The following is a 12,232-nucleotide window of genomic DNA, read 5'->3' on the forward strand; positions in this document are numbered from 1 at the left end:
TAATTAAAAGAAATTAATCAGTGAAGCAGAATCAGTGTCAATCTTTCTAGTTAGCTATTTGATGTCCATGATTTAATCATATTAATTATAACTTGGCTGAGAGTATCTTAATGCCAGACCGTTTTTTTACCATATCCTTCTAAACTATATCTTGACCTATTAAAAGAAACAAACATCTAAATAAAATACTATAAGATACGAGATATTAAACAACGACCATGAAAGTAAAAAGGTAATAAAGGTTTGGTTATTCTTTAATGGTCTAAAGATATGGTAAAACTTTGGATGAGAATCTCTCTCTGATAACCTTTTAAAATGCAGTAAGGTAAATGTCAAGATTATGTGAGATCTAAAAGTTGGTTCACAGCATCCTTGATGTTGATAATATTCATTTACATTTCAAAAAAAAAAAAAATGCTGGAGGTGTTTGTGTGTGTGTGGGGGAGGGCAACGGTGTGGAAGTCCATCACATGTGTGTGTATGTGTATTTGTCCAATCCATTCCATGGCCTGACAACTGGTGTTGGATTGTTTATGTCCTTATAACTTAGCAGTTCAAGCAAAAGAGACCGATAGAATAAGTAATTTGCTAACACTACAGAATTAGGAACTAAATTAGTGGTGCACACACACACACACACACACACTGCATGTGTATCTCTCTCTCTCTTTCTCTCTGTCTATTCTGTTCCTGCATCCTACCCAAGCATATATCTCTTCTCACTGTTAATGGTACCATCATTACTACCCTACAGCTCACATCCCTGTAGCCTCCTCAACTTGTGTACCCTCTCCTCTCAATCTCTTCCCACTTACTCTTGCAAAACCCCCACTACCCCCACTCACAACTGCTCATCTGCCTGAGGTGACACCTGGACATCTCATCACCACTGTCTGTCTCTTTGGGGATACTTCTAATTCATTCTCTTTCTCTCTCCCCTAAATGTGAATAGCCATGTAGCTTGTCTACAACAAGAACCACCTCTTTTCTCATACTTTAACATACAGATGCAGCCCTCACCCTCCTTGGGTTTGTTAATCTGTAAGCTACATTGTGGCCTCAATAGCACTGATGACATGTAAAAAAGCACCCAGTACACACTGTAAAGTATCAGGTCATTAAGAATGAAATGTCTGATTTTAGGGGATTACTTTGAATAACAGCATTACTTTTTGTTGAGATAAAGTAAAATAAACTTCCAGTTCGAAATCGGACATTTCATTTTTAATGACCTAATAGTTGGCATGAGGTGGGGCATCCAGCTGTAGAATCTATGCCAAAGCAAACACTAGAGAAGGACACAGTCTTTGGACTCACTAGGTTCTTGTCAAACTGTCCAACCCATGCCAGTATGGAACATGGACATTAAATGATGACAATGTGTGTGTATGTGCATTTGTATATGAATATGTGAGTGTTCCTCTGCCTTTTAGCACAATGTGTGTATAGATACTTATAATTTATGAATCTGTGACAACAATAAACCTGATATCATTTCTACGCAAATGTTCATATTTCTAGGTTACCCTGGTAGTCCGAGTGATTGTTCAGTTCTTGCGTTAGAAAGAAGCAAAAAAAAAAAAAAATCAGCAGAAAAATATTCAGTTGAAGAATAATTGTGGATGCTAGCACGTTGGTGACAATAGCAAAAGGTAAAAGCAAAAAACAATCTAAAAAAACAACAACATATAAATCTAATCCACATTAGTAAGTATTAGCCAAATCACTTCTTTCTCAATAACAGTTTTTCAACAGACATAATTCTGATTCTCATTCTTGGTCTTTCGTTGTTGTTGCTTGGATGAAATCTCCATAAACAATACATTTTGCCATGTCTGTTAATTCATGTAAAAGACTAATTCCTTATTGCTGTAATCAATATTCATTCTAGTTTAGCTCATCCAACAGTCTTGAAGTAGGCAGCATAAAAACAAAAACAAGGACTGTTCTTAGTTTGGTGACAAGATATGTGTGCATGTGTATTCTTTTATATCTTACTTATTTCAGTCATTAGACTGTAGCCATGCTGGAGCACCACTTTGAAGTATTTTAGTGGAGCAAATTGACACAAGTATTTTTTTTTTTTTTTTAAACCTGGTACTTCTTCTATCAGTCTCTTTTGCAGAACTGCTAAACTATGGAGATGTAAGCACATCAACACCAATTGTCAAGCGGTGATGGGGGACAAACACAGATACAAAGATACACACACATACCTACCTACCGACCTACAAACACAGACACACACATATATACACACACACATACATGATGAGCTTCTTTCAGTTTCCTTCCACCAAATCCACTGTCAAGGCTTTGGTCAACCCAAAACTATAGTAGAGAACATTTGCCCATGGTACCACGTAGTGGGACTGAACCCAGATACTTGTGGTTAGGAAGCAAGCTTCTTACAACACAGCTACACTTGAACCTATATATAAATGTGTGTGTATGTGTGTGCATACATACATAGACATACATACATACATGATATAAACCATGTTCTTATAAAGAGCAAGGACAAAGTCTTAGATTAAACAGAGGTTGTAAACAGATTCTAAGAATAAACAATAGCCCCCCCCCCCCCCCCCCCCACCACTGAACACAGTTACCAAGGAGATTTTAAATGATTCTTTCCAGAATGCAAGTACATTTTAGTATATTTATAACAACATTATTATATCTATTGATCTAGCTTCCATGCAGATATCATCATCATTGTTTTAGCATCCACTTTTCCAGGCTTGCTCGAGCCAGCTGGAATTTGTTGAGACAGATTTTCTATGGCCAAATGCCTTTCCTGTTGCAAACCCTCCCATTTCCAAGCAAGGGAATATTGCCTTATGGCATCTGAAAATGAAGGACATCATCTGCATGGTGGTGATACTTGTTTACAACTATGATATGATGCCAAGACAACGAGAGAGAGAGAGAGAGAGAGAGAGACACACACACACACACACACACACACACATAAAATGGCTTCCATACATTTTCTGTCCACTGAATTCCATTCAGAAGGCACTGGTTGGCCAAGGGTTATAAACAGAAGACACTTGTTCCAATAGAACTGAACCAGAGACCATGTGGAGGGGAAGTCAACTTCTAAATCACACAGCCATACAGGCACCTAAACTTCTACTTATTTACCTATATTTCTACATGCATGTACACACACACACACACACACACACACACACACACACACACACACACACACACACACACACACACACACATATAAACATGTGCACATATATTTATAAATACACACATATTTATACATACATACATTCACACACACACATTCATATAGCTTAATGTCCATTTTCAATGATAGAAGGGACTGGATAGTGTGTGTGTGTGTGTATTATCTTGAGGGTTTAACCAAACAAATTAACCCTAGTATTTTTTTTTCTAAGTCTGGTACTTATTCTGTTGGCCTCTTTTTGCCAAACCACTAACTTACCAGGCTGTAAACAAACCAAAAAAAAGGTTGTCAAGCAGTCATCTACCAAATCAAAGTGTCTTCTACTATAACCTGGGGCCATAGTAAAAGACACTTTCTCAAGGCACCATACAATAGGACTGAATTTAGAACCATGAGGTTAGGAAGCAAACTTCTTACCATACAGCCATGCCTAGGTACTATACATCATCAAATTCTTCATTTAATTTCCATATTAACTTGGCTTAGACAAAGCTCACAGTGCTTCACCACCTGTAATGGTCCATTGTAGTTTAGCAAACATAGCAATTCAGACAAGTTTCCTCTCACCAACCACTTTATAACTTTACGGTATAAATTGGGTACATTTTATCATGCCATCAATGCCAGACAGGTTATCTGCAACAGATTTAAAGAGCTCCCTTTCTGCATTTTTTGTAATGTTTTCTTCACTGTTCTTTTACCGAGTTGCAACTTGTGCAGTTCCACATCACCTCTATCCATTAAAATTTTTTTTTGTGTCTTACAAGTACTTGGTAATCCTGCCAGTGTAGGTGCCACTTAAAAGCACCCGGTTCACACTGTAAAGTGTTTGGTGTTCAGAAGGGCATCCAGCTGTAAAAACCTTGCCAAAACTGACCTCGCCTGTGCTTGTGCCATGTAAAAAGCACTGCAGACTTCGCCTGTGCTTGTGCCACATAAAAAGCACTGCAGACTTCGCCTGTGCTTGTGCCACATAAAAAGCACTAAGCCCAGTCTGCTGAGTGGTTGGTGTGAGGAAGGGCATCCAACTGTAACAATCTTGTCAAAACAGTCTGGTGCAGGCTTCTGCCTGGCTGGCTAGCATGGAAGGTGGATGTTAAACAATGATGATGATGTTGTTTTGGGGTATGTTTTTTTTTAAGCCACATGACATTCCTGTCCTTAATGACTTTACAACATGGACATCTAGCGATGGAATGTGTGTGTGCCAAAGGTCTAAGAGCATCATCACTATCACTCTACCTCTCTCTTCCAGCATGATGCTGGAGAAACAAAAGGTCTGTTTCGTCTCTGAAATATATCCTCATTACTGTTCTGTTAGCCATCACTCCCACTCTTCAATGTCCATCAATCTCTTGCCATTGCTCATCTCTAACACTTTCTAACAATTCCACCCACTCTTACTACCTGCCATCACAATCTCTGCCTCTCGCTCTCCTTTTCTCTCTCCTTACTCTCTTGCATATATTACTGTAAAAGATAACAGACATGAAAGGCAGATATACTTACCCATTTTCTATAGTTGAGGGAGCTGGGCTTACTGAAGCCCCGAGTGGAGCCCATCTTTCAGTTGGACGATCATCATAATTTTGGTCCTCAAAACTGTCATAACTCTCATCAGTGTTGGCAGCCACTTCTTCCATTTTGAAAAAGATTCCTCAAGGATAACTACCAAAGATACAATAACAATAAATAACTGACTAAAATAATAACGGCAACAACCAATAACAATAATAAAATCATAGATAGGTACAAGGTCATAAATTTTGATGGGGAAGGGTTTGGTAATTTTCTGATCCAAATAAATGAAAGTTACAGATGAGCTTGGGAGAATTTGAAATCAGAATGTTAAAAGCCAGAATGAATACTGCAAGATATTTGTCCAATGCTATTAATGATTCCACCTCTCCACTGCCCTCACAACAACAACAGCAGCAACAATGACAACGCTTTCTGATTTAGGTACAAGGTCATCAATTTTAAGGGGTGAGAACTAGGAGATGCTATCAACCCTAATATTTGAGTGGCTCTTTGATTAAACTCAGAGAGATGAAAGGCAAAGTTAACCTCAGAAGGATATTGAATTCAGCATGTAAAAACTGTAATTAAATACTTCAGGAATTTGTCCTTAGTTAGGCCTTTGCTATTTAGACTTATGGCTAAAAATATAAGTCTATGTCTCAAGCCATACATTTAAAAAAACCAAAGACAAAACTATCTCTCTTGACATGTCTAAATAACAGCACTGACTTTTGAAATATATCTAAATTAGAAAGTCGACATGAGTCTAAACAACAATAAAATAAGAACCAGCTAACATTTTGCTGCATTGGTGAAGGTTTGCACTCTCTGAGTGCTCTTGTTTTTTCTGCCTTTGGTTAGTAAGTGTTATTTCCTATTTGTTTCTATCTAGAAATCAAAGGAAATGACTACGATTCTCTTCAAACTTTGCTGTTGTCACCTAGAGATCAATGTTTTGAAACTGACCTACTTTCTGTGACATTTCAAACAGATTCAGTGTTGAGTTGCTGAAGCAGAAATAACGTTATAGCAAACAGTCTACTCAATACCACAGATTTGCTTGTCAGTTGTTTGACCTTAATCACGTGAACAAGTCTCTCAGTGGCTGATAATATGTGCATATCTGATCATGAGCAGGAGCAGTCAGGGAGCACCACAGCCATGTGCTGAGAGTGATTCTTCTGTGTTTTGAATAAATGTAACAAAAGAGAAGTTTAAAAGAAATACTAGCCATTTTTCATACTTTCTAGGGGTTAGCAAATAGGAAATAACAGTAGCTACTCAAAGACAAAAATCATGTTACACTGTGTTATTCCTGGTATCCTATCCACAAACTGGCAGTCAGACAAAACCATGGAGCGTTAGGTGCCTGCAACATTACCTCAGACTAAGTGAGACGATAAAAGCCACCAGACTTTCAATTAGTAGTTTGACACTGCTGCTGCTGTCTTGACTAATAGCTAGTGGTAACTTGCAAAAAATTATTGGTGCATAAAAACCCAGACATCCATATCAACTCATTCATAAGTTTTTGTATTGTGATAAAATTGCTGGTACATAAAAGACATTTATGTATCCATATTATGCATTCATAACTTCTTATCTAGATATAATTACTAGTTAGAGCAGATATATTTCTATGAAAAGATGGCTGATCTTTTTATTATTAGTTTCTATATTTTACTGGTTTCAATAGTTGAAACGGCATCCATGCTGAAGTACTAACCTTCAATGGATTATGTTTTATTTGTTTTCTTTTACTTGTTTGTTACTGGACAGCAGCCATGCTGGAGCACTGCTCTGAATGGTTTAGTCAAACAAATTGACCCCAGTACTTCTTTCCCTTTTTTTTAAACTTTTTTTAAAACTTTTTTTTTTTAACTGCCAACTTACATCAGACACAAGGAATATTAATTTATTTGATAAGTGACTGTTATAGGACTAATTATGACATTGTGTGTGTGTGTCTATGTGCACTAGTGTAGCTGAGTCATTAAGAAGCTTGCTTCTCAACCATATGGTTTTGGATTTGGTTCCACTGCATGGCACCTTAGGCACATGTTTTCACTACTATAGGCCCAAGCCAACCAAGACCTTATGAGTTGAACTGGTTGACAGAAATTGAAAGAAACCCATTATATATATATCATACATGCACATATACATACAATGAAGCTTGGAGTAGTTCTCTGGTTTACCAGCACTGGTCAAACCATCCAACTCATGCCAGCATGGAAGAGACATTAAATATTAACCCTTTAGCATTCACATTATTCTGTCAAAAGTAATGCTTATTTATTCATATTGTTTTGAATTAATCACATACTGTTTTGTAGCTATGAGATTTTGACGAGGCATCTGTTAATTTTTTAGAATGTCGTTGTTGGGTAGGTGTCAGAAATCAGATCTGACCAGTTTGAAAGTAAAACAGATAGAATGTTTTGGCTGGATATAGCCAGTTTAAATGCTAAAAGGTTAATGATGATGATATGTGTGTGTGTGTGTGTGTGTGTGTGTGTGAAGACACCACAAGATTGTTATAAACAAGAATCATTGTCATACAGGTGAGGGCTGGTAACAAGAAGTGCCTCTGGTCATAGGAAATCTGCCTCAATACATTCTGTCTGACCGATGCAAACAGTGGTCAAGTGAAGATCTTATGTCCAGAATGTTTGGTTCTTCATTCTTTTACTATAATAAATTTTTGAAGTTTTTAAGATGTGGATCTTGCACAGATTGGACACAACAAAGTGGAAAGAGAGCAACAAATGCTCCAATATTAGAAAAACTGAAAATCCAAAGACACCTTTTAGAAATAATACATTTCTAAATCTCTCAGAGAGATTTATGCAGTAGTAATACGATGAAGTAGTTGTATGCTGTCAACTTAATGTGACAGTCCCCTGAAGGGAATAATACTACTGTTGGTTAGACCTAGGAAGCTACACTGCTTCCTGTCGGCCTTGACACATTTCCTGTGTCCTTATGTTTATAAGGGGGAGACAAGCACCTCGCCCCTTTGTAAACATAGGACACAGGAAATGTGTCAAGGCCGACAGGAAGCGGTGCAGCTTCCTAGGTCTAACCAACAGTAGTATTATTGCCTTCATGGGACTGTCACATTAAGTTGACAGCATACAACTACTTCGTCCAAAGACATCATTTGTTGAGAATTAAGTCCATACAATGTGCCAAGAGTCAATGTCCAAGACCATCCTGACTGAAAGTGTTGAGAGGAAGCGAGCAAAAGAGTGTCAAAGATGTTTGTGGATTGATGACCTCAAAGAATGAGCTGGAAACAACAGCCTGATTGTATGCATGCAGCTCAACACAGAAGGAACTGAAGACCCTAGGCAAGTTGACCTCTGAAAGGCACTGGCTGATGTATGTGTATGTATGTATATGCATGTGAACATATTTTCCACAGATTAATGTCACTAAAAAATATAAACACTAGCAAAAAATTTTTTTTTATCATAAACTGAAGAATCACTTATTCCATACAATTCCATAAAAACGAAAAAGCTAAGTGGTTGTGCTATTAATCTACTGACATATTGGTCTAAATATAAAATCTGTTATAGATTTTTGATTGTGAAAAATAGTAAATTTAATTCTGCATTAACTCAATTCCTCTAACTTATTGGAAATCAGTCCCAAATCATTTAGGAATATTACAGGAGATATTTTATTCATGTATTTTATATTGCATTTTATGAACAATATAGTGTTGTTTGTTACAGGTTTTCAATGGACCTAGCACTGTTTCATTGTATATCTGATGATGAGAGTATCTGTAATTTAGTGCAGAACAAATATGTCAAAGGACTGCATATTAATAAAAATATCATCAAGAGTTTTTTCTTAATTGATTGATGTTAATTACATCACATCACTGAACTCAAACCTGAATTTGTTTACAATTCAATTCATCTTTCCTTTTATTAGTTTCAGTCACTGGACTGCGGCCATGCTGGAGTACCATCTTGAAGAGTTTAGTTGAACAAATCAGTGCCAATATCTTGTTTTCTTTAAAGTCTGGTACTTATTCTATGGATCTCTTTTAGCTGAACTGCTAGATTACATGGACATAAATAAACCAACACCAGTTGGCAATCAGTCTGTGGAAAACAAACACACACACACATGATAGGCTTCCACACAGTTTCCATCTACCAAATTCATTCACAAGACATTAGTTGGTCTAGGGCCATAGAAAACAAATTCTTTCCCAAGGTGCCACACAAAAGGGATTGATATATTAAAAAAGCAAAAAAAAATTTTCGCTACTTCATCAAAGAATATTTTCAAAATTCTCCATCAGGAATATCCAAAAATAATCAAAAAAAAGTTTAAGAATGAAACTCCATTGAAATCTTTACCAATCAGATAACTCTGTCAAATGTAATGTTTATTAATTCACATTGTGAAGGTGGCAAGCTGGTAGAATCGTTAACACACCAGGCGAAATGCTTAGCAGTATTTTGTTTGTTGCTATGTTCTGAGTTCAAATTCTGCCGGGGTCAACTTTGCTTTTCATCCTTTCAAAGTCGATGAAATAAGAACCAATTGAATACTGGGGTCGATGTAATTGACTACCCCCTCCCCCAAATTTAAGGCTTTGTGCCTATAGTAGAAAGGATTAATTCACATTGTTTTGAATTAATCATTCATTATGTCATAGCTCTGAGATTCTGACAATGTGATTGTTTTTTTTTTTAGCAGGACATTGTAGGGTAGGTGCAAGAGGATGGAGCTGGCCAGTTTGAACATAAAGTAGGTAGAATCTTAGGGCCTGATATGGCAGGTTTAAATGCTAAAGGACTAAACTATTAATGTCATAAGAAAATATTTAAGAAGTTGGTAGGAACCAGGCAGGAAAATATTTTAAATGAGATGAGATGAAAGAATCTGTAGTTGGGAGTATTTTCAAAGAAATGGCAAATGACTTTGCAGACAAACTATTGATTTATTCAATAGGAAATAAGAACAGTTTCGCTTAACTATGGAGACCACATAGAAATATTCTTGTGAAGCAGCTGTATGAGAAAAACAACAACAACAACAATAAGTAAATAGCAGCAGTAGTGGTACCAGCAGCAGCAGCAGCTGTAGAAGGGAAGCAATTTGTTGTAGGCAGTGTCTACTTGTTGCCAGACAACATTAGAAGCTTATGTCAACAGGATTATCTTCCAGGGAAATAATAATTATGTATTATCATCACGAACTGACAAAATAGATTGTCTGAATGATGGAACTGAATGATAAAAAGTTTTGTGCTGCTCGCTACCTTTACTCATATTACTGTAAAGTACAGCGACAAAAACATGTAATATGTTCAAACAACAAACATCAGTCAGAAAGAAGGTGAGCTCAACCGAATAACAACAGTATTTGATTATGATTAAAATACTGTAGTTACATGCAATGATTTATCTTCACTTTAATTCTTTTCTAAAAGGAGATATTCATGATTAACCATGCCTCCATCCATGTTCACCACTCACTGCATTTCCCTCTAATCCCATCTCTCTTCATCTGCCACTTACCTCTTGTACTCCCACAAACTTACATACCTACCCATACCACTTCTCTTGAATTCATCTTCCAATAACTCAAAGGTGTCCCCTAACATATTTTCAGCACCATACTCTTTCTTTTCCAACTGGGGTAATCATATCTATCCCTTGCAGCAAGACACCTGTTCTTGCCCCTCTATTATACTTTAACCTCTCACCATCTGGCATAAAGCCACTTCTCTCAGTACTATTTCCCGACTCAGTTGAATGGGTTTGGCCTTGTGAGTAATTTGGTAACTTCATTAGTGCCAATACCATGTGAAAAGTATCCAGTACACTGTGAAGTGGTTGGATTTAGGAAGGGCAAAGTAGACATTAGAGTTTGGTGCACTCCTGTTGAAACATCCATCTCATGCCAGCATGGAAAACAGATGTACAATGAAGATGAAAACTGGTTTTAGTACATTTTTTTTACCCCTATTTTTCATTGATGACATAAGCAGCCCTCCCCACTTCTGCTTCTTCACTCACTAAACTATCAATCAAAAACAAGACGAGGAACTGTTATTGAATATCCCTACTTGGTTCATATATATTTAGAAGCAGAGGTACAAGAATTACCGTAGACACCATAAGTTTCGTTGTCCCTCAAACAGACCAAAAGATGTGCTGGCACATTTTATCCTATGTTAAATTCGCCTGATCAATACCTGCATTCTATAATAGTCAACTAGCCAGATATTAAAGGTGCTTAACATTTTCCACAATCTGTATAGTAGTTGGTACCAAAATGACATGATCAAATTCCTGCTTGTTGCAAGACCTTCAGTCAAACTGTGACATCATCTGCATTATTTTATATATCCTGTAGTGTGGCTGACCACTGGGGCATTGCTGATAACTTTGCAACCAGATCCCTCCACCCATCTCTGTCTTCTGCCTCTTGCACTGCGTCTCTCATCTTTAGGCCTGTCTACTCACAGATATTGTTTTCCCACCTCTTCCTCTGTCTGCCCCTGTAACCTTTAACTGTTCCCTGGAGGATTGTTTTGGCCATCCCTGATGAGCAGGTGACATGCCCAAACCACCATCATCTGCATACTGAAGTGCAATTATCAATGCAGTTGTGTCCTTTGTTCTTGCACAATCTGGAGGCAGAATGTGAAATTTATCCTCTCAGCCAGAATCAGTTCCCACCTACTCCCTAGGACTTTATTAAACAAAATTTATGTCGTGATTATTCAGTGTGCAGACAAAATGAATGATAAGGATATAATTTTGTGGCCTGCAAAATTCAAGATATGAGTAAACTCCAGTACTGGCTGACCTAATAAATTACATGCACGTGTGTACACACATATACACACAGAGTAGTTTTCTGTAAAGTTTCCCTTCAACCAAATTCTACTTACAAAGTACTGATTAATAAGAAGGCTATGGTAGAAAATGCATACTATAGGTAGAGAGCAGTGGGATTGAATAGTTTTTCAATCTGTGGAATATGAGACTTGGATGCCAAATGGAATTTTGCCCTAATGAATATAGATGAGAGGAAGGTAAAGAAGAGTGAAAGGTCTTTGAACACAACATTGTTGAAGTATATCAATGCTAAAATCAGAAATTATAGAATTATTTGGAAAATATTAGAACATACCAAACCTCACAATTACCGCTGGGATCTTTGTATCTCAAAGAAAACAGCAATTCTATTTCAAATACCCTTTCAGGGCTAATGATAACTATGTATGTATGTATGTATGTATGTCCACCCTATAGTGACAACCAGTGTTGGTTTGTTTATGTCTCTGTAGCTTAGTGGCCTGACAAAAGAAACTGATAGAATAAACAGCAGACTTAAAAATAAGTAATGTGGTTGATTTACTTGACTAAAAAAAAAAAAACCCTTCAAGGCAGTGCCCCAGCATGGCCACACAGCCTAACAGATTAATCAAGTAAAAGTTAAAGAAAAGTCCAATTAAAA

The 12,232-nt window shown here is 37.1% G+C and overlaps 1 protein-coding gene across 1 annotated transcript in view; it reads right to left on the reverse strand.

Annotated features, from left to right (window-relative positions):
• LOC106876861 (RUN domain-containing protein 1) overlaps positions 1-12,232 on the reverse strand; it is an 81,575-nt gene that overhangs the window by 36,188 nt on the left and 33,155 nt on the right. Inside the window, exon 2 of the mRNA XM_052973187.2 lies at positions 4,721-4,879. Within this exon, the coding sequence (XP_052829147.1) occupies positions 4,721-4,854 (134 nt within the window). The 5' untranslated portion in view covers positions 4,855-4,879. The remainder of the gene's footprint in view (positions 1-4,720; positions 4,880-12,232) is intronic.

Source organism: Octopus bimaculoides, chromosome 15 (genome assembly GCF_046866305.1).
Source record: "Octopus bimaculoides isolate indiv1 chromosome 15, ASM4686630v1, whole genome shotgun sequence".
NCBI lineage: Eukaryota > Metazoa > Mollusca > Cephalopoda > Octopoda > Octopodidae > Octopus > Octopus bimaculoides.